This window comes from Bos taurus, chromosome 2 (assembly GCF_002263795.3).
Source record: "Bos taurus isolate L1 Dominette 01449 registration number 42190680 breed Hereford chromosome 2, ARS-UCD2.0, whole genome shotgun sequence".
Classification (NCBI taxonomy): Eukaryota; Metazoa; Chordata; class Mammalia; order Artiodactyla; family Bovidae; genus Bos; species Bos taurus.
The window spans coordinates 29,006,871-29,030,984 of NC_037329.1; the positions used below are offsets into that span (position 1 = coordinate 29,006,871).

At 36.2% G+C, this 24,114-nt stretch overlaps 1 protein-coding gene across 3 annotated transcripts in view; it reads right to left on the minus strand.

The window, feature by feature from the left end:
* XIRP2 (xin actin binding repeat containing 2) overlaps window positions 1-24,114 on the minus strand; it is a 78,732-nt gene that overhangs the window by 18,267 nt on the left and 36,351 nt on the right. For 2 of the 3 annotated variants that reach the window (XM_010801951.4, XM_005202402.5), the window contains 3 exons: window positions 2,051-2,161; window positions 1,560-1,632; window positions 492-622 (listed from right to left, as the gene is read on the minus strand). In XM_010801951.4, the coding sequence (XP_010800253.1) occupies window positions 492-622; window positions 1,560-1,632; window positions 2,051-2,161 (315 nt within the window). The remainder of the gene's footprint in view (window positions 1-491; window positions 623-1,559; window positions 1,633-2,050; window positions 2,162-24,114) is intronic. The other variant, XM_010801950.4, reaches the window with a different exon arrangement.

Consider the following 24,114-nt stretch of genomic DNA (forward strand, 5'->3'; position numbering starts at 1 on the left):
ATAATCCATTTGCACTTTTTAGAATGATATTCCCTATTCAATACATCAGGAACTCAGTATTTTAACATTTACCCATAATCTTGACTGTCTTTCCTTCTTTACTTAATGTGCTATGCAGAGTAATCTAGAGGGAAAAAATTAAAATCTTAAAGCACTTTTGAGGGTTGTTTTGTTTTCCTTGGAATTTTAAACACAACAGAGTAAGTAGATGACATTTAAAAACTGGCTTTATTACTTTATCTAATGTTAATTATTAAACTTAAGTACATACATAATTTTTTCTCCCCTAATTTGCTTTAGTGAGAAAAGTTTTAATTCTCTCTACTGCTTTTCTCATGTAGAATAATATTCTTTGTCTGGAACAGAATAAGTACTGGTTCAGGATATTTTTTTTGCTATTGGAAAACCTCTTCATTCAATAATTTGAAAATGTTATGTGTTTACATGTGGTTTTATACTTAACATGTCTCTGTGCAGAGACATTATCTTACCTTAATCTGCTTGGCTGGGGTCAATTCTTTGTCAGAATAAAGGACCTTTTCCTGGACAGACTTTTCAAATTGTTCTTTTAAAAACTTAGTCGAAACCTTTGGAATCTCTTCATCTTCAGGTGTATCTATGACTATAAACACAAAAGAACACCATGGATATTATGTAACTAATAAACATGATGTTTGAGAAGTCATTATAATACTATGGAAAACTTCTTATAATGTAAGTTAAGTAAAAGTATTCAGGATATAAGTGTATACATATGGCACTACTTCATTAGGTAAGTTAGTAATTGTCAAGAAATATAGGAAGAAAAATAATGGTGGTTACTGGATGGAAAGTCATAAGTTATGAAGCTGTTATTTATTTTAATTGCATATATTTTCCAAATTTTCTACAAGCATGTTTTACTATTGTGCTCAAATAATAATAAAAGTTATAAAACAAGAAAAGAACAGCAGAAGAATAGAAAAGGATCTACTTCCTTAAGCAAAACTACAATAAAACAAAATTCAGATATAGTTAAGTAACATTTGGGTCACAGTTGGCTTAAATCTTCCCTTCTAGCACTTAGGAATAGCAAAACTCATTCCCCTTTTACAGGCAAGACACTCTGTACCCATTTTATGCAGATCCGCACAAGTTTGCCTGGAATCTAATCTCATATCTGGAGGTTGGAGAATTAGACTTAAACATGCTTGAATCTATCATTAAAAGTAATACAATCTAGAGAACTTTTCTGTTCCCAAGGAGCTTGATAAACATCAAGTTTATTCTAGATCCCTAAGGCAAAAACAATTCAGAGGTGACTGGCTTATCACCTTCTAGGCTTTTGGATACATCATAAGGTTGAAGGGCAATGAACTATTTTAGAAGCTTATTGCAGCTCTTAGCATAGACAGAACCTAATTATATATAGAAATACTGCCCTATCTCCATTAGAATCATGAGTAATAGTTACTAACTTTATTTAGTGGGAAGGCTTGTACTTTAGAAGTTCTCTATTCAAACACAGACGCATCAACAGTAAAAAGGTATATTCAGATCAAATAATATCAGATTCTTACCTGTTTCTTGAACATATTGATGGAGCTTAGAAGCTTGGTTTATTTCCTCAGTGTGTTTTTCAAGATGAGAGACCTATGTTTAAAGATAATTTTAAATAAATAATTGTTTTTAAGAAATCAGGTCATTTCAGGATTGTACATGTATTCTTGGACTTCCCTGGTGGCTCAGACGGTAAAGCGTATTCTACATTGCAGAGTGATTTTCATCCAAGACTTCAGTACACATAGAGAGATGCAAATTAAACACTGATCATTTATTTTAATGCATGAGCTCATGCTATAACAGAACATATATGAATGGACATCTAAAGTACCCTTATATTTTCAGGGTGCTCATTTTATATTTCAAAGACTTCAAAGTTGGGAAAGAGACACTGATGTGTATTGGTATTAAATACATAAAGGAATATAAAAGCAATTGTTTATAACAAGATCAGAATGTCCACACAGTTCTGGAAACTGTGTGGAAAGTGTTTTTTCTAAGTAGTTACCATTTCTGTTCCAAGAACATCAATTTTGTGTGCTTCGGAAATTTCTGGTTCATTTCTTTCCATTTCCTGGCTGCATCTTGAAATGTCGACCTGGCTGCTACGGATTACCTCCTGAAAATGAATGAATGAATAGACAATGCCTTAAGAGAATTCTGAAATTTTTAACTTTCATTTTATCAGTGCAATTTCAGTGAAAGAGACTTCTGAAAAAAATTGTTTCCTCGGTATATTGCTTTGCTTGACTGTTGTAACAAATGACCACAAACTTAGTATCTTGCAGTTGTATAGGTCAGAAATACTGAATGGGTCTTGCTGGGTGTTAGCAGGTGCCATTCCTTTCTCCAGGCTATAGGGGAGGATCCATTCTCTTGCCTCCAGCAGTTCTAGAGGCTGCCCACTTTCACTGGATCGTGGCCTCCTTCTTCTAGTTAAACTTTTTCTCACTCTGCCATCTTGCTGATTTTCTCTTCTGATCCCCCTTTCACTTTTATGGACCCTTGTGATTACATTGGACTAATCCACAGAATCCAGGATTATCTCCCTGTCAAAAGGTCAGTTACTTAGCAGCTGTAATTCCATCTTCAACCTTAATTCTTCTTTGTCACATAACTTAACATATCCACAAATTCTGAGGATTAAGATACAGGTATCTTCAGGAGCCAGTATTCTGTTTACCACCCTTAAAAAGCAACAAATGTTAACGAGGCAACTCATACCCTGTATGACAAGGATGACTCTCAAAGAGAAAATGAAAATCCTTGATGAAAAAGAAATATATTAATATTGTTGTTTATAAGCCAGATTTTCATGTTACAGAAAGACATTCCTGTGTTCAAGTTGACCTTCTGATTTGGTGGCAGATCTAGAGTCTAATTTAAGAGTATAATCATTACATAAAACCAATATAAACAGGCCATATTATGCTAGCATATCTCCATCATCACACATCAGGCTACTTTTGATTTTAGTTATGCCATTGCCTTCTCCAGTTAAGTTAGCATAGGTGATCCTGACTGAACTGGATGGTTGAAACTGCTACTAACTTTGGTGATCCATCCCTGCTGTTACTATGGGATGGGATCTGACAGAAATATATGATTGTTTGATTGATATGAAGCATTTGGCATACTGCTAAAAATCTTACCATCAAAAAATAGAATGTAGACAGATGACTCTCCAAGAACACATCTATTTGAACACCTTTGAAGTTGGGATTTCACTGTACTTTTGATAATTTACATGACTAGCAAGTGCTGTTTTTGATATGGGATTTCAGTAATAAAAACTTCGTCTTACTAAAGTATAGTCAAGTGAGCAAAGGTGAATTATTATTATTAATCAAATAGAAGCACTAAAGTTTTTCTTTTTAAACATGGAGTTAAATAGTTTTAAGTGATTAAATTCTAAACCTTTAAACCAAGAATAAATTTATATTAAAGCTAATTCATGAGATCTTGACTTGTGATTTTTTTTTTTCTTCTTGCTAGTATACTTGCAGTGTTTGGCTTTTTTCCCCCAAGTCTATTTGGTATATAGGGTCAAAGTTAATAAAGTGACAGTCATATATTTGCACACACACACACACACACACATATATATATATATATATATATATGGTTTAGTTGCTAAGTCATGTCCAACTCTTGTGACCCCTTGGACTGTAGCCTGAAAGGCTCCTCTATCCATGGAATTTTCCAGGCCAGAATACTGGAATGGGTATTTCCTTCTCCAGTGGATCTTCCTGACCCAGGGATCAAACTCTGGTCTCTTGCATTGCAAGCAGATTCTTTACCAACTGAGCCACTAGGGAAGTTGTATATATATATATACACACACACACACACACACACATATATGTATATAAAACATGACTTGATTTTATTACACTTCTCTGGGAAGGAGAATTAAGACAAAAAATTGATAACCTCTCAAATGTCCTACAGAGAATTGAAGCCAAAATCTAGGTTTGTACTTTAAAATGTAGATTATATTCCATTCACTTCAGTTCAGTTCAGTCGCTCAGTTGTGTCCAACTCCTTGCGACCCCATGAATCACAGCATGCCAGGCCATCCTGTCCATCACCAACTCCCAGAGTTTACCCAAATATTTTTGGGTAAACCTAATATTTACACCTAATATTCCATTAGGTGTGTTAATTAACTAGATGGGAGGAATCCTTTCACAGTGTATAAGTATACCAATTATCACTGTGTATGCTTTAAATATCTTATAATTTTTTCAATTATACTTCAATAAAGGTATAACTGAATATCTAAAAAAGGCATTTGAAAAGGTACCTGAAAAAATTTAAATTATACCTCATTAAATTAAAGACCAGTGTAATATTTTCCTAAGCAGAATGCGCTTCCAGCTCTAGTCATTTATCACATGATATTTATTAACATGCTTGATGCATAGTTTATGCTAAGGAAAAGTTTACTTAATGAATGAATGAATAAAACAAAATAAAACTTCCATTAACAAATTAATTTTATTCAACCTTCTATTTGCCTGAGAATGTCCTAGGACCTGGGGTTAGAACAATGAACAAATGTGTACTTTACTTTCTCAAGAGGGAGTATAGAAAGTAAATAATCCATATTCTTTCCTTTAAGTTCAGAGAATCATAATTCTATAATAAGAAGTTGTGCATAATCAAGTTTTATTTAAGGTTATTAATAACATTATGCTGGAGGAAATAATAAAAGTATTATCTTTTGTTGTCATCACCTAGGTTTCCCAGGTGGTGCTAGTGGTAAGAAACCCGCCTACTCAGTTCAGGAGACATAAGAACCTCGGGTTCAATCCCTGGGTCAGGAAGATCCCCTGGAGGGGGGCACGCCAACCCACTCCAGTATTCTGGCCTGGAGAACAACGCCATGGAGAGAGGAGCCTGGCAGGCTGCAGTCCATGGGGTTGAAAAGAGTCAGACATGACTGAAGCGACTTAGCATGCATGGAGAGAATTAAAACTGTCATTGAAGACCACAGAGAGAAAGGAATGCACGGGTACAAATAACATTTCTTTGTGTAAAAACTGTTTGCAACTATGGCAGATCTTTCTATCTATCTACATATAATGGGGATATTCTATGGGTTTCTTTTGACACACTGAGAAATAGGAAGTACTGATTAAACAGTGAAAGAGCAAAGGACATGGGAACTTGATCAGTGACAAGATCCTTACTGAAGGGCACTTTGATCATTACTACAGAATCACGTCTCTGCCTAGAGGTGCATATGACAAGCCGTGATCCAGAGACCCATTTATTTGACCCACTCAATGATTTTAAGGTTTTGAGCTAGTTAACGCCTACAAAAAAAATCAAGATTCCTGCTTATGTTTGAAATTTTGAAGATCCGGCAACACTGGATTAACATTCCAGCATGGCAGTGGCTTGCTGGACAAAGTAGTGGCCACCCGTCTTAGTTGGGACATACACTTTTCAGTTGGTCCCTGTTCCCATCACTCACTAATGTTTCACACCAAACCTGCCTGGAACCATAGCAATTTGAGTTTCTGATACTTGCTGCTAACTGTCAGGCTGAAAGAATAAAGTCAGTAAGTTAACTTGGTATGTTGAGAAAGATAAATGCAAAATGTTGGGAGTAGAAAAACAGTAAATAAATATATTTCAACACATTTTTTAAAAAATTATTATTTTCTGGGGCAAACACTTTATACTTAATGTGTATCTATTTGGTTTAAAAAAATCCAGGCCTATCATCTCTAAATATATTTTCTTGTGGGAGATGACACAACATAAACACATAAACAGTACAAGGATACATAAATTTAGTTTAGAGGTATAAGCTTCTACTTCAGCACTTATGTGCTATTATGAAACAGAGCTATAATTGTTACACTAGTTCGGTATGTTAGTGTCAATGCATCAATTTTACTGCCCCCTGTTTTCTGTAACTTACATAAAGCCTGTCTTAAATTATTCCAAGATTTTGTTTCCATTATTTACTGTGTTTCATATTTTGTAACTAGTGGAGTTGGATTTTAAATCTGACTTTCTTTCTTCCCAAGTGTTGGTGTCTATAGACTGAAGGGTTAGATAAAAGGATGGATCATCATAATGATCAGGAAGAAATCCAATTATACAAATAAATGCAATAAAGAATTCTGGCCAGAACACCATACATAAATTCACATGAAACAATTCATGAAATTGGTATTAATACTTAAAAAATTAAATTCAAATATAGATTGGCTGCAAGAATAAAAATACAATTTTGGGTTCACAGGTGGATCAACCAAAATCAGTACTCACGCCCTCCTTTATACTAGGTATGTCATAAGTTACTATGGGTAACTTACTAAATCACACCTAACTTTTAAAAAAAAATCTCATTCATCCCTGAAAAGAAACATATGATATATATGCTCTAATTTTGGAATCTAGACAACATCGGGCAAAATAAAAAAACGTTATAATGTTTGCATAACTCATGCCAATCTGGTATCAGCTCATAGATTAATCAAGTATATTACAAAGTTTCCATGGATATACATTTCTCCAAAAGGGATTTCTCCAGCACAGAAAAGATTCCACACTTTACCTACTTAATTTGCCATTGTTCTTATCATTGTAAGAAAAGGCATTGTACATTTCCACTGATAAAAATGCAAACTCATGCTATCATAATGAGTAAGGGAAGAAAAAAGACAAGCTTTTTATGATGACTCACTATTATTGTGACTCTTAGAAGTACATCCATTAAAATAAAGTGTGATGTAACTGGCAGAAGAGTAGATAATAACTGTCTCACTAAAGTGGAAAAAATAGCTCATTTTCAATGCTAGTAATTCAGCAATTTTACCCATCACTAACCTCATTCTTAATAAAACCAGGAAGGGTTTGTACCATTGTCAAACAGGCAGAAATAATACCCAAAATGTGCTTTTTATGTTAACAAAGATGTCAGTTGATTCAAGACTTGTAAGAATAATCAGTTCTTTAAGTGACGAACATAAAAATTTGTGGTTGATATATTGTGTTTGTCTAGATTTGGATATATTTGAATTCAAACATGTTTTATTTTTGCCCTGAGTTTTTTCTCTTCACTTTTTAAAAAATTTACTTTAAAATTTTACAGCATAAAATTTGATATCCCTGTAGTTTGAGCTTCATGTTAGGGTTTTTCCTCATTCACTACACACTTTTGAATCTTGGCTCAAAAATTGTTTTTTCTTTGAAACCTTTCCTGACTTTTCTATACAGAGGTACCTGTTCCTGCTTTTATTATCATATTCCTATATGGTCAGTACATATCTCTATTACCTACCTATCACATTTCTCATAACTGAACTCATGCATCTTCAAATCTTGATGTTTATCTTCCTGGTAGAGAGTAGATCCTCCCCTCTAAATGTCAAGAAGTGAATGCATGGATAAATAACTTTTTTCTTAGGAATGTGAAAACTTTATGATTTTATAAAAATCTAGTTTAAAAATTAAAGTTCTATAAAATCGTATGATTTCATTTTTTGATATTTCAGTTGATAATCTTTGATACTGAACATTTCATAATTGGTAGGCAGGGTTACTGAAGCTGATGCATATAGCAATGATATGTCAATCACTGACAAAGTGTACTTAGCAGAGTTCTCCTGGTAACACTCAAATGGTTGGAACGTTTACGGAAGAGCATGGGCAGTGCTGTTATGCTATACAGAGCAATTGAAATCATTAGAGGGAAGAAAAGCCTGTATCAAGAAACCAAAAGATACACAAAGGCAGCAAACACATACAGAAAGTAAAGAACCTTTCAAAATAGGAAAATTTATTTTCAAATGTTCTTTTTATAAAAGATCTTATTGGTGAGAAACTAATCTGTATGTTTTTTTTCTTTTGTAAATTGTTATTATTCATTGGGTTGGTAAATCAATGCATTATCAAGCATTATGTAAAAACAACAGTAGAATGCTTTGGGCAGAATTACTACGATATCAACAAATTAAGTTGATATATTTGTGATGACAATAAAAGATACTATTTTATCCTTATTTTCACTATAAAGGGGAAAGAAGAGTCCAGGCAAATGTAAGTCATGATCCTTTGTATCCCTGTATATACTCGGAAGTGAAGACTCCAGTTTTACTTCATTTAGTACTAGGGCTGCCTGAAGCGATGAATGCTCCCTGAAGCTGGTTGGACTATTGGATCCTAAGAGACTGGTGATGCAAAACATTTGTAAAAAAAAAGTAAAGTAGCAACCTTTTCCTTTGAAATTACTGCATCTCTAAATGTGAGTGACCTCATATCACTTCACCTATATATTTATTTATTCTACCAACAGCTACTGAGCACCACCTATCTCTATAGCATTTTGCTAGGCATTGTCAGTATTGTTTTAATAAAAGTTTTATCTACCAACCTATCTACATATCAATAATCTGTCAGTCTATCTCTATATCTGTGCAATATATATAAATATGTACATATATATCTAATGGAATAAAAATGGCTCACTTAACTTGAAATTCTCTTAAGATCTGTAATATATAGAAATGCACAAATTATGTAGGATTGTTGTATAAGTCTCTGAGAGAATTGAATTCATACTTTATTGAATTCATACTAATTCATAATTTAATTGAATGCTATCATTCAATTAATATCAACTATTTCCTGACTCAAAAGAATTATGCTTTGGTCACATCTAGCTATAAAGAGCAAAACTTATCATTTTTAATAAAAATACTTAATTTAAAAGTAGAAATGTTTGACTTCAAAGAGAGGTTTCTGAATAAGTAATGCCAGCTTTCACTGCTAAAATTCTGTCCTCTTCTTTCCCCAAAGTGTTATTTATAGTCATATCTCAGCATCTAAAATGCTAAAGATTCATAAAAAGAACTTGTAAAAGATGTACTCTCAACTGAGCCATCAAACATATTAGTTATATAAATAGGATACTTACTTGATAAAGTAAAAAAACAGGATACATAAAACATTTGATTTTCAGTAAAAGACACCTAGAAGTATTATGTAGAAGTATAATATATATATTATATATTAACACACACACACACATATACACGTATACAGCATTTCAGTCTAACATAGAAGTAAGGCATCTTAAAAACAAAAGGGCATTTGGATATAAATAAACATAAAAGTACAATAAAAGAAGCTAAAACATGGAGTCTCAAGGAGTAGTGAAATTGCAAGTAAAAAGCTTGCAAAAAGAATGAAAATAACTTAAAAAGAAAACCAGGGGTAACATGTATATTATGTTAATTAATCCAAACCAAAATAGATAAAAAGAAGAATTGTACCTGTTCATTACACAACTCCTCTTCACCAATATTCAGTTGATTTGACAGTGAAAGCCCTGCCAATTCTACCTTTAATTATCTTTTGAGTCGGTGTCCCCTTTATTCTAGAATTTCTGACCCATTTAAGCCCTCATATATTTAATCTGCTATTTCAGTAGTTTCTTAACTTACCTTCTTCAATCTAACTTTGACACCCTTTACGTCAATCCTATACAGCTAGGAAAAACATTACTTAAATGCATATCTATTCTTCTTTCTCCCTTGTTTGTTTCTTCAATGGGTTTTGATTGCCTTAGAATAAAATAAAAATAAAAAATTTTTTCTCTTATGCAGGCTTTGGCTACACTTCCAGCCCCACGACTCAATTATGTTTCACTATATTCATAAATATACTAATTTACCTGTGGCATAAGCTGTTTCTTTCACCTACAGTGTAGTTCTACATTTATAAAAAAGAAAATTTAAGTCTCAGCTGAAGCATTCTCCACTCTCAGATTCCCCTCAATTATCCCTCATCCAGAGTAAAGTTTATCACAACCTTTGTGTCCTCACAAACCTCATTTATATTTTCTATCATAGAATCTACCATATTGCACTTGTAATCATTTGTTATGTGTCTGTCTTTCTGATAGAGAGAGCTTCTTGAGGGCAAAGTAATATCACACTCATCACGGAATCTTTTGTGCTTGACATATGGTGCATGCTTAATGACTATCAGCAGAATAAAAAAATTACAAGGCACAGATTCTGGAATTAGCCTTCTTGAGTTTGGATCACATTTGCTCACTTTCTTTGGACAAATTACTTAGCTCTTCCATGAGTTCATTTCTTGTCCAAAAAAAGTGTGTGTGTGTGTGTGTGTGCGTGTAGGGGGCAGATGAAATAGTGCCTATCTTGGAAGGTTACTGCAAGGAGAATCAGAGTAACATTTGTGAAAACCTGGCTTATAAGTGCTACATGAATATTTGTTATTTTTGCTTAACAAATATTCATTGTACACTTACTCTGCATCAGCTATTTCCCAAGTAATTCAAGATATACAGTAAATAAGGCAAAAGAAAAAAAAAAAGATTGAATGAAAGTAGATTGTCTCTGGTTATGTCAATATATTTTGCCATGAAATTTTTCATTATATAAGTAAGTCCAGAAACAAAAGAAAAAACAAGTTTCAATATGTATATTCTTTATTCTACCAGAGAAGAAGTGGATTTGTGAGGTTTATTGAAAGAGAAGCAAAAAGGTGCCTGTGCATATTATAACCCTTCTAAATCATTCTGGTCCCCAGGACATAGAAATTTCTATAGAGGCATGGCCAGAGAGTAGCTTTCAGATCACTGATTTAGTTTTTCTCTGATTCATTTTTATGAACTGATATCCAACGAAGAGTCAGTTCACAGGGATTTGATCTCAGTTCAGTTCAGTCGCTCAGTCGTGTCCAACTCTTTGCGACACCATGAATCGCAGCACGCCAGGCCTCCCTGTCCATCACCAACTCCCAGAGTTCACTCAACTTATGTCCATCGAGTTGGTGATGCCATCCAGCCATCTCATCCTCTGTCATCCCCTTCTCCTCCTGCCCCCAATCCCTCCCAGCATCAGAGTCTTTTCCAGTGAGTCAACTCTTAGCATGAGGTGGTCAAAGTACTGGAGTTTCAGCTTTAGCATCATTCCTTCCAAAGAACACCTAGGGCTGATCTCCTTTAGAAGGGACTGGTTGGATCTCCTTGCAGTCCAAGGGATTCTCAAGAGTCTTCTCCAACACCACAGTTCAAAAGCATCAATTCTTCGGCACTCAGCTTTCTTCACAGTCCAACTCTCACATCCATATATGACCACTGGAAAAACCATAGCCTTGACTAGATGGACCTTTGTTGGCAAAGTAATGTCTCTGCTTTTGAATATGCTATCTAGGTTGGTCATAACTTTCCTTCCAAGGAGTAAGCATCTTTTAATTTCATGGCTGCAATCACCATCTGCAGTGATTTTTGAGTCCAAAAAAATAAAGTCTGACACTGTTTCCACTGTTTCCCCATCTATTTGCCATGAAGTGATGGGACTGGATGCCATGATCTTCGTTTTCTGAATGTTGAGCTTTAAGCCAACTTTTTCACTCTCCTCTTTCACTTTCATCAAGAGGCTTTTTAGTTCCTCTTCACTTTCTGCCATAAGGGTGTTGTCATCTACATATCTGAGCTTATTGATATTTCTCCCAGCAATCTTGATTCCAGCTTGTGCTTCTTCCAGCCCAGCGTTTCTCATGATGTGCTCTGCATTTAAGTTAAATAGGGTGACAATATACAGCCTTGACGTACTCCTTTTCCTATTTGTAACCAGTCTGTTGTTCCATGTCCAGTTCTAACTGTTGCTTCCTGACCTGCATATAGGTTTCTCAAGAGGCAGGGCAGGTGGTCTGGTATTCCCATCTCTCAGGATTTTCCACAGTTTATTGTGATCCACCCAGTCAAAGGCTTTGGCATAGTCAATAAATCAGAGATAGATGTTTATCTGGAACTCTCTTGTTTTTTCCATGATCCAGCGGATATTGGCGATTTGATCTCTGGTTCCTCTGCCTTTTCTAAAACCAGCTTGAACATCAGGAAGTTCACGGTTCACATATTGCTGAAGCCTGGCTTGGAGAATTTTGAGCATTACTTTACTAGTGTGTGAGATGAGTGCAATTGTTTGGTAGTTTGAGCATTACTTTGGCATTGCCTTTCTTTGGGATTGGAATGAAAACTGACCTTTTCCAGCCCTGTGGCCACTGCTGAGTTTTCCAAATTTGCTGGCATATTGAGTGCAGCACTTTCACAGCATCATCTTTCAGGATTTGAAATAGCTCAACTGGAATTCCATCACCTCCACTAGCTTTGTTCGTAGTGATGCTTTCTAAGGCCCACTTGATTTCACATTCCAGGATGTCTGGCTGTAGGTGAGTGATCACACCATCTTGATTATCTGGGTCATGAAGATCTTTTTTGTACAGTTCTTCTGTGTTTTCTTGCCACCTCTTCTTAATATCTTCTGCTTCTGTTAGGTCCATACCATTTCTGTCCTTTATCGAGCCCATCTTTGCATGAAATGTTCCCTTGGTATCTCTAATTTTCTTGAAGAGATCTCTAGTCTTTCCCATTCTGTTGTTTTCCTCTATTTCTTTGCATTGATCACTGAGGAAGGCTTTCTTATCTCTTCTTGCTATTCTTTGGAACTCTGCATTCATATGCTTATATCTTTCCTTTTCTCCTTTGCTTTTGCTTCTCTTCTTTCCACTATTATACAATTCTTTGCACACTTACATCTTCATTAAAAGGTCCTGTTTTTTGTCTCTCATGTAAATAACAAATTGAATGTTAAGATTTGTAATTTTCCCTCATAGTTCAGTTGGTAAAGAATCTGCCTGCAATGCAGGAGATTCGGGTTCAATTCCTGGGTCAGGAAGATCCCCTGGAGAAAGAAATGGCAACCCATTCCAGTATTCTTGCCTGGAGAAACCCATGGACAGAGGAGCCTGGTAGGCTGCAGTCCATGGGGTTGCAAGAGTCGGACACAACTTAGTGACTAAGTGAAAGTTAATTCTCTCAGTCATGTCTGACTCTTTGCGACCCCATAGACTTAGTCTGTTGACTGTAACCAGACTCCTCCGTCCTTGGGATTTTTTAGGCAAGAACACTGGAGTGGGTTGCCATTTCCTTCTCCAGAGGATCTTCCTGACCCAGGGATTGAACCCAGGTCTCCCTCATTGTAGGCAGACGCTTTACCATCTGAGCCACCAGGGAAGTTCAAAATATAGTGACTAAACCACCATATATATATGTATATTATCAGTCACAGCTCCCAGTGCCAAGCATCAGAGTCTAACTGATATAAATAGGAAAGGTACTTTGTTAAAGAAACAATTCACAGTAGAAGTGTATTTCTCAGACTCTCCAGGAATATGATTCCCGAAATATTCTCAGAGAATGAGACTTGGAGGTTTTATAGCGAGAAACCATGCTGAATAAAGCTGCAGAACCTTCTGGTGAATCCACCCTTGCGGTTGACACTGGACACACCCACTGCTAAAGTCATTGATACTATATCATGAACACTGTTTTTACAATGACTATTTCTTGAAACTTGATGTAGCTAATCTCCTGTTACTAGCTATCACCAAAACTGTTTCTGCATAGTTCTTGCTTCTCATGTTGTTTCATTACTTCCTCATGCAAAGCTTGAATTGGAAATGTCTGATTGGTGCAGTCCAGTCGACAAGCTTGAGTCCTACATACCAGGAAGGCCAGGTTAGTGAATGTATGGTATTTGCAGCTTCTGCTAGTGGAGACTGATTCTGCCTCATGGGATGGTGAAGTCCCCAGGGGTAGACGGAGGTGCAGGTGTCCAAAAGAATGAAAATAGGGCATTATCTCTCCTAAGAAAGTGTTATTTATCAACACTGCAGTCTTATTAATCAAATGGAAACCAGTTAAAAACACAAGAAAAGGGACGCCATTCATTGTAGAAAACACTATTCATGTCTTATGATGAAACTGATTCGGGCTTATTTCTTGGCAATATATGTTCCATTTGACTTTACAAATTCCTTTGGGAGGACTGAGACAGTAAAGTTTCTCTGCTAAAAGGATCACAAAGAGCTCCTGTTATACAAACCTGCCTCCTCCTTTCACCATCCCTCTGAGTCTTTATGGTCATCAGTCTTACTCACTGGAGCGATACATTTTAATTCCTTATATAAAAATCCAAGCAGAAGAAAGTGCAATAAAACAGATTTAGCTCTGATGTAAGCACTCCAAGATAATCTGTGCAAACAAAGACTTTCAGGGTAATTATTAATTATGATTACAAATTACTCTGATCACTTGGGTTTTCTTCAAAATGAGGGAAACTTCTGAAAAATAAAAGGGTAATTAGTTGCAGTTGCACTAGTGAATGTATCTACTAGTAACATCAGGAATGGAAAGATAATGAAGTGGAAATAGGAATGGTAGATTATGAGCTGGAGTTTGTCATCAATTCAAGTGAGAAATCAGGTAAGTAAATGACAGCTAATTTCAGTCGCAGTTAGAATCCTGATTCGTAATCTGCTGGGATAGAGTGTAGGGAAGCATTGAAGGAGACAGAAAGAAAGACCTACCACTGACTGTTGTAAATGTCAGGAAATACACAAGGCCCTTCACACTTTATAACATCTGATTTGTTAAGAATTTTCCCATTTTAAATTCTACATGTTGATTACCCACGGACTTAATCAGTAAAAGGAGTTGAAGGGAAAATGCTGCACAAGATTTGAAAATTCCAAACATATACCATGGTACAGAGGTTAACAAGAATTTCATCAGTATAGAATCAATGCTTTAACACCTAAAAGCAGTAAGTTATGTGCTCAACATACACTTGTGATGTACCTAAAGTGTGTTTAAACTAGGAACAAGAAAGGAGGGTCGTTATCCTCAAGTAGCTAAATATTTATGCTGAAGAACTGCACTGAAACACCTTCAAAGAATTAAAAAATTCATGTGCTGTAATTTTTATTGCACATTGATTTCAAATATCACTGAGTCTTTTTCCCCTAATATGGTTTTCACTAGTCTATCAGGTAACTGCACAGTTTTATTGCTTTTAAGGTTGGTGATTCAGTGAAACATCTTTTCTATCAATATAATACTGGTAATCACGTGCAAAGATTTAAAAAATACAAAAGTTAGAGGGGTCTCAAAATTGAAAAGAGACTCTTACAAAAAAAGGACAAAGAACTATTTGCTTTAAGTAGATGTTTAAATAGTTTCATTTTGCCTAAAAGTATACATCTATCGAAAAAGCAAGAGAGTTCCAGAAAAACGTCTATTTCTGCTTTATTGACTATGCCAAAGCCTTTGGCTGTGTGGATCACAATAAACTGTGGAAAATTCTGAAAGAGATGGGAATACCAGATCACCTGACCTGCCTCTTGAGAAACCTGTATGCAGATCAGGAAGCAATAGTTAGAATTGGACATGGAACAACAGACTGGTTCCAAATAGGAAAAGGAGTACGTCAAGGCTGTACATTGTCACCCTGCTTATTTAACTTATATGCAGAGAACATCATGAGAAACACTGGGCTGGAAGAAGCACAAGCTGGAATCAAGATTGCAGGGAGAAATATCAATCACCTCAGATATGCAGATGACACCACCCTTATGGCAGAAAGTGAAGAGGAACTAAAAGGCCTCTTAAAGAGAGTGAAAGAGGAGAGTGACAAAGTTGGCTTAAAGCTCAACATTCAGAAAACGAAGATCATGGCATCCGGTCCCATCACTTCATGGCAAATAGATGGGGAAACAGTATCAGACTTTATTTTGGGGGGCTGCAAAATCACTGCAGATGGTGACTGCAGCCATGAAATTAAAAGACACTTACTCCTTGGAAGAAAAGTTATGACCAACCTAGATAGCATATTCAAAAGCAGAGACATTACTTTGCCAACAAAGCTCCATCTGGTCAAGGCTATGGTTTTTCCAGTGGTCTTGTATGGATGTGAGAGTTGGACTGTGAAGAAAGCTGAGCGCCGAGGAATTGATGCTTTTGAACTGTGGTGTTGGAGAAGACTCTTGAGAGTCCCTTGGACTGCAAGGAGATCCAACCAGTCCCTTCTAAAGGAGATCAGCCCTAGGTGTTCTTTGGAAGGAATGATGCTAAAGCTGAAACTCCAGTACTTTGGCCACCTCATGCGAAGAGTTGCCTCATTGGAAAAGACTCTGATGCTGGGAGGGATTGGGGGCAGGAGGAAAAGGGGACAACAGAGGATGAGATGGCTGGATGGTATCACCAGGTCGATGGATGTGAGTTTGAGTGAACTCTGAGAGATGGTGATAGACAGGGAGGCCTGGCATGCTGCGATTCATGAGGTTGCATATAGTTGGACACGACTGAGCGACTGAACTGAACTGAACTGATACATCTATAGCTTTTAAAAATTGAGCCATTTAACTACTATACATATATAGAAACAAATCAGATGAAATGAAATTTAAGGACATAGCCTTTGATCTGTATTGGATTTTCCTCCAGTTGTACTTATCAATTCCAGGGCAATGTAAAGGGTAGAACACCCACCCACTTGCTGGAGATTCACGACAGAAGATCAAATTAGTTCTGTAAGGAGGGGTCAGAGCAGATGAGATTCAAATAGACTTTGCTAAGAAGGGGTGATAGTCTTTAAACTTCAAGTATAGTGGTCTAGGAAATAGTAAAAGATAAATACTTGATTATATATCTCAGAATTATAAGAGAAATTATACTGAGCATAAGTGCTAAACACGGAGACAATGATCATTATATTTAAATAAGTTAACCTGTATTTGTCTGAAATGATATTGTTTGTCTCACCACTATTTTTACAGGAGGAAATCAACACAATATATCTGATTCTGCTATAGAAAAAGTAGTTGTGTATGTAAGTATCTCTAATTTTCTCACCCATATTTCCTTGCATTCCCTCATCTCCATAAATTACTGCTTTTTCTTTCTTTATTTTCTGTACCCAGACTTGATGGTACACCTTGTCATTGTCATAATCCCCTCTTTAGTAATGAAAGGGCTGGAAAGAATAAAGACAGCAAAGAAAAGAAATTGAGGGGAAGAAAGGAATACTCCTTTTTTAGATCCTCTAAGAAAAACAAAACAACGAAAATGTGATTGGGGGAATTTGTTGTTGATACTTTTAGAATAATGATAAAAAATGCTTATGATAACAGGTTCACAAACTGGACCCCAGCCCAAAGTCTTGACTTCACTGAAGCCTCACAAATCTTCCCCAAATATATTTCTATACACTGTGCAATATGATGAATTGCATAATTCAATGGAGGGATTTCAAATACCAAAGCAGAATGATGTCTCTAGAAGACCATGGCATATACCCAAGGATAAGGAAGATGGATTGAGTACTTGGCTCCCTACTTTTGGTGTCCACCTAGTGGGTGGTACCTGAAATGCTCTGTCCTCCTGACAGGGTTGAAAATGAAGGCTCCTTGGGAGTTGGTGATGGAAAGGGAAGCCTGGAGTGCTGCAGTCCATGGGGTCACAAAGAGTCGGACACGACTGAGCAACTGAACTGAACTGAACTGAAAGAGCTGTCTATTGGACCATGCTGAGTAGATCACTCAGGACAGAGAGGGATAAAGAAGAAGCAGAAGAAAAGCCTGTTGGAAGGAGATGTAATCTTACTTTTGGGTTCTGTGATGTTAAGATTTGCAAAGAAACTGAAAAAAAAATCAAGAATTTCCTAAACATATCTCTGCAGAAGAATTTCCTCTTTATGCTGCTTCTTCTTTGCTCATGCCTTGTGTTCTTCCAGTTTTGTTTTTGTAGCAGGATAATTCATTTGTAATTATGCAAACTAATGAATAAATGAACATCCAAAAGAACAGACAGGCTTGACTCAATCCAATCATTTTCAGAGCCCCAAGAGGACAGGTTTATTTTAAGAAATATCAGATCCAGAAGCAGCAGAAAAAGCTAATACTATATCCTCTGATGTCAAGTGCCCATTTTCATAAAAGTAATTATATGGAAAAAACCACATTTTTGCAGATTTTACTAAGTTCTGAAAACATAATGATTGTATAATGTTAATGATTTCTATTGTTGTTATAATTTTCCTTGCTCTTCACAAACTAGCATAATCTCAGAACTTAAAATACTGTATCTTACCATTTTATCATTAAATTTAAAAAGAAAGTGTATTTAGTAAATATACTATATTGTCTACATACTTGAGAAGCTTTTTAGGTGTAATTATACAAAGAGCACAGTTATAATTTTAAACTAATAGGACACTTCAGATTGAAGAATGGGCTATACAAATATATATTCTTTTCCTATTCCAACTTTCCCTAAATGTCTACTGTCTCCCATAAAAGAAGACATACAACTTGATTATGTCTAAATAATCTTTACATCTTTATCAACATCAAAAGCTTTTTGAGATCATGTGTTGGAGCACCAAGAATATGAAATTCTGCTGTGATTTTGTGTCTTTGTGGAAAGGGTCCAGGTGACACTCCCTCAACAACCACAGGCCCTGTGATAAGCACAATGCCATTCCTTTCCTCCTGAGCAATCCTAACTCCTTTTACTTGAAAGAAGTGAAGGGTATATCTGTAAACACACTTGTATTCTGTAAAAGAAATTGAAAATGGGTTCTATAAGAACAAAGAGGTTACAGAAATGGAAAACTCACAGTACCATTCAGAAGAAGAGGAACTATGGTCATAATATTCCAATAACTGGGATAAATCTTGTTCCTACAAATTTTGTTTTGGAGAATCAGTAAGATGATCATAGAAAGAAAAGCAACCAATTCAAGATATTTTGAAAGTGTTGAATCTATTCTTGTAACTTAGTCTTATTTATGAGTATTTGTACTATCCCCCAAGGTCCTGCCTGCCTGAGAAACCAGGGGATAGGGATGGGGCTTCATATGTTGATGCTTCTAAATCCGTCTAAGCCACCGGGAAGATTAGTTTCTTTGCTCATTTTCAGCACAGTAAAGGTTAACAGAGATTTGTCAAGAGAACACACTGATCATAACAAACATGCTCTTCCATCAACACAAGAGATGACTTGACACATAGACATCATCAGATGGTCAATACTGAAACCAGATTGATTATATTCTTTGTAGCTGAAGATGGAGAAGCTCTATACAATCAGCAAAAACAAGACCAGGAGCAGACTGTGGCTTAGATCATGAAGTCCTTATTGCATAATTCAGAATTAAATTGAAGAAAGTAGGGAAAACCACTAGACCATAGAGGTATGACCTAAATCAAAGTCAGGAATAGATTCAAGGGATAAAATCTGTAGATAGAGTGCCTGAAGAAATATGGATGGAGTTTCATAACACTGTTACGAGGTGGTAATCAAAACCATCCTAAAGAAAATTAAATGTAAGAAGTCAAAGTGGTTGTCTGAGGAGGCTTTACAAATAGCTGAGAAAAGAAGAGAGGCAAAAGGCAAAAAGGAAAGACATACCCAACTGAATGTAGAGTTCAAGAGAATAGCAAGGAGAAATAAAGACTTCTTAAGTGAACAATGCAAAGAAATAGAGGAAAACAATGGAATGGGAAAGACCAGATTTCTTCAAAAAATTGGAGGTACAAAGGGAACATTTCATGCAAAGATGGGCACAATAAAGCACAGAAATGGCAAGGACCTAACAGAAGCAGAAGAGATTAAGAAGAGGTAGTAAGAATACACAGAACTATACAAATGACCTTAATGACCTGGATAACCACAATGATGTGGTCACTTACCTAGAGCCAAACATTCTGGAGTGTGAAGTCAAGTGGGCCTTAGGAAGCATTATTATGAACAAAGCTATTGAAGGTGATAGAATTCCAGCTGAGTTATTTCAAATCCAAAAAATGATGCTGTTAAAGTGCTGCATGCAATATGCCAGCAAATTTGGAAAACTCAGTAGTAGCCACAGGACTAGAAAAAGTCAGTTTTCATTCTAATCCCAAAGAAGGGCAACACAAAACAATGTTCAGACTACCACACCATTGCACTCATTTCACATGCTAGCAAGGTAATGCTCAAAATCCTTCAAGCTAGGCTTCAACAGTACGTGAGCCAAGAAACTTCAGATGTACAAGCTGGATCTGGAAAAGGCAGAGGAACTAGAAATCAAATTGCCAACATTCACTGGATCATAGAGAAAGCAAGAGAATTCTGGAAAAACATCTACTTCTGTTTTACTGACTATGCCAAAGCTTTTGACTGTGGATCACAAAAACTGTGGATAATTCGTAAAGAGATGGGAATACCAGACCACCTTACCTGTCTTTGAGAAACCTGTGTGCAGGTCTAATCGCAACAGTTAGAACTGGACATGGTTTCACCAAGACATACAGAGCTATAGGAAGGTGGACATGAATAGGAAGAAAGGAGGCAGATGGAGACTGGGTAGCGGGACGTTACCAGTTGCAAAGCATATTCAGGGATGTTAATTTTAAACTAATCTCAAATTGCCTAATGAGCTTCTAGGAAATGATTCTGTCTCCCCAGGCCAAAAAGGCGAAAAGAAAGAAGGTGTGAGGCATAGAACAATGCCATCCTTCTTTGTCATTTTACTTATAAATAAAATAAGTTTATGAATCGTATTCTACTTTGAATGGCAAAGTAATGTCAATACTACTACTGATAGTAGCTGGTGTTACGGAACCGTTCATATCTGCTGGTCAGTTCTGGTAAGAATTTTACATGAACCACCTCATTTTATTCTTAACACATATGTTACTTAATCCTCATTTTATAGAGGAGGTTATGTGGTTAACTCAGGAGACTATAACCTGGGCTGTCTGATTCTGGAACTGATAGGCTTAACCATTCCTCTAAACTGCCTGTTTGATTGGGTTACTTTAGTTACAATAGTCATTTAAAAACCATGCACACAACTTAAAAAAAAATTTTTTTTTCAAGACATACTTTTGGTCACAATCCTGTGTGCTGATAGAGATATAGGTTAGGTTGGGGTTGTTAATAGCAATCCAGGCCCTTGAAAAATTATCTATGTGGCAGAAAGCTGAAGTCAGGCTTAAAACACTTTTTATGAGAAATGCTTTGCAATGTGGACATACAGTTGATAAAAATATGTTTAGCTTGCTAGAAAATAATTATGGGTCACCTTTAAAGAGTCTAAAACACACAGATGTCAGATATATCACAAGCTGTCAAAAATGTTTTCTATCAACCTAAAATTGTCTAGAGATTGCTTCAAATCCACATAATCTTAATAGAGTACGACTGTTTATGTGAGGCTTTTTGCAACAGCAGATGTGTGTGGAAAGATACACCCTGTCTTGCAGCTCCCTACTGGTCCACATCAGACTTGGCAGCAGGGAGTGGAGGTCAGGCATGCTTTAGACTCTTGACATAGATTCAGTGCAGCCGTTCTCATATGAAAGCAATTACCTAAGCACAGCATTGCACTGAGTACTTAGCAGATTTTTGGAGCTCCATCTGTTCTTCCCTATGTAGACCACTTAAAATGAGGAAAAAAAGAAGCAACTCCAGAAAAGAGCTGCTAGGACTTCACAATTAATACACAAAGAGCTACTCAGTACTGTGTAAATACAAGAGAAAGAAGAAGAGGAAATAAGCATGAGAGGATGAAGATCAAATCCTGAATGTGAGAATATGGCTCAGAGAAGGAAGGTCCTAAGATTGCTAATGGGTCCAAGGTTTGGTTTTTGGAGGAATGGGAAAGTTCTAAAATTAGATTGTGGCGACACCGCACAACTTTGTAAATATATTAAACAGCCATTGAACTGTATACTTAAAATGGGTGAACTTTATGGTATGGAAATTATCTCAATAAAGCTGTTAAAAATGAAGAAAGAGAGGATGAAAGTCTTTAAAAAGAACAACAACCCAGCAACCATACAATGGGTGAGTGAAAATAAACTCTGACAAGCAGAATGACATTTTCCTACCAACAACACATTTATCCTAATATCTGCTCCATGTACTTCAAGATCTCTTTTTAAAGATGAGGGGATGGATTATTCAGAATGTTTTCCCAAATGGAGCCTGTTGTAGTGAGTGGATTAAAAATATCCCTCTTAAGTGGTCCTTTCCATTCTAGTATTAAGAACCTACTGCTTTTCACTGGCATAGAATTCTGAGAATTCAGTCCTAAGACAAAATGAGAAACAATGCTAATGTGGTATTTCTAATCTAAATATCAACAGGACACATGCTGAATGGCTCATAATCCCTTAAGGAGGGTTGGATTTCATTCTTATCTACAGGAATAAGTAACGGATACTTTGAAAAACAGGCTCTAAATGGGTGATATTAAAAACAGTACTAACTACCAGAACCACCGATAACAATAAAGTTTTCCCCAACACATTCCTCTAAGAAGCTGAATTCCACACCCCTGTTACCCAGAGACCATGACTGTCCAGAGTGGCTTCTTTTTCTAATTTACATAAGGATATTCCCACAAGCTAGAAGTGATGTTGCTAACTGTTGCTGCTGCTGCTGCTGCTAAGTCGCTTCAGTTGTGTTCGACTCTGTGCAACCCCATAGACGGCAGCCCACCAGGCTCCTCTGTCCATGGAATTCTCCAGACAAGAATTCTGGGGTGGGTTGCCATTTCCTCCTCCAATGCATGAAAGTGAAAAGTGAAAGTGAAGTCGCTCAGTCGTGTCCGACTTGTAGCGACCCCATGGACTGCAGCCCACCAGGCTCCTCCATCCATGGGATTTTCCAGGCAAGAGTCCTGGAGTGGGGTGCCATTGCCTTCTCTGAAGTCGAAGTCTAGAATACATAAATAGGACATTATTCCCAGTTTAAAATGTTTGGCATAGTGAGTGTTCCTGTATCTAGTACCTGCTTTCCCCCCACTATTTAAACCTCTTTTTCAATAGGTATAATCAATTAAAAAAAGAGGGAACTTTACCCTCAGAGATAGCTTAATTTTCAAAACCTGTTTAGTCCTGTTGCCTGTCTTCTAGACAAACTGCTTCCAAATAGCTAATTACCTTGAAACATCTCACTTCAATACATTAGGAAAAAAAAAGAGGCAGATTGGAATTCATATTACACCTTATGAAATTATTGGAGGAGGAAATGGCAACCCACTCCAGTATTCTTGCCTGGAGAATTCCATGGACAGAGGAGCCTGGCAAGCTACAAGTGCATGGGGTCGCAAAGAGTTGGACACGACTGAGCGACTAACATTTTCACTTCACTATGAAGTTATTACTAATTGTGATGTTAAATATTGTCAGAAATCCAAAACAAATGTTCTTTCTTTTAACTCTAATTAAACTTGATTTCCAAGTTAATTTATATATGTTAGCAAACTAAATATTTTTCTGGCTATGGGCAGAACTTAGCAGAGAGATAAATCTCAAGTACTTTAAACAAAGAGACAGAAAACACTCTCAGGCATGACAACAATTTGGATAAAACAGAATTAACTGTTTGTCTACCAATAAATGTTTTGTCCTCAATCCCTGCTGATAAAAGAAGAGATTTTTAGAATGCATTCAGAACACTTTAAACATTTAAGTGAATATCTAAAACATGAGTTTTCTGCATTTTCTGCCCTATAACCAAATTTGATAGATATCTCAAATTTCCATTAAGAATTATAAGTCAGTAATTTGACTTTTAAGGACAGATGACTTGTTTCTTTTATTCCCTACAGATTTCTGTGTAAGAGTCAATAAATGGTATTTACTTGTTCATTCTCCCACGTTTCCTTTCTATTTTATTTATATTGCATTGCATTCCTTATGGAATTATGGGGTATTATTAGTATGTCTAAAGGCAGATAATGAAACTGAAGTTCAGAGAGGTCATTACAGGCTTAGAATCATGCAGCTATTCAGGTTTTTAGTGCATTTTTTTATTTACTCTTACACACTTTAGTATTTCATGTTCTCAGAGCAGGGATTACAGCCTATAATAGTACACTATATTTGCAAGGAGAAAAACACATCTGCAAAACACATACACACACATATTGCTTGACTGCTTTGATTTTTTTGATTGTTTTTTGATTTGATTGTTTTTACCCAGGTTTGATTTGTTTTTGATTGGTTGATTGTTTTGGTTTGATGGTTTTTACCCAGCCTCTATTTATTGTTTGTTCCTAAGGGGATGTGGAGGACATGCACAGAGGCTGCTCAGCCAATCAGCATCCTCTGGCTATAGTACTTTAGTTCTAGGGGAAGCACATGTATTCCATTTAGAGCCAATTAGATGTTATAAAGGCTTTTCCT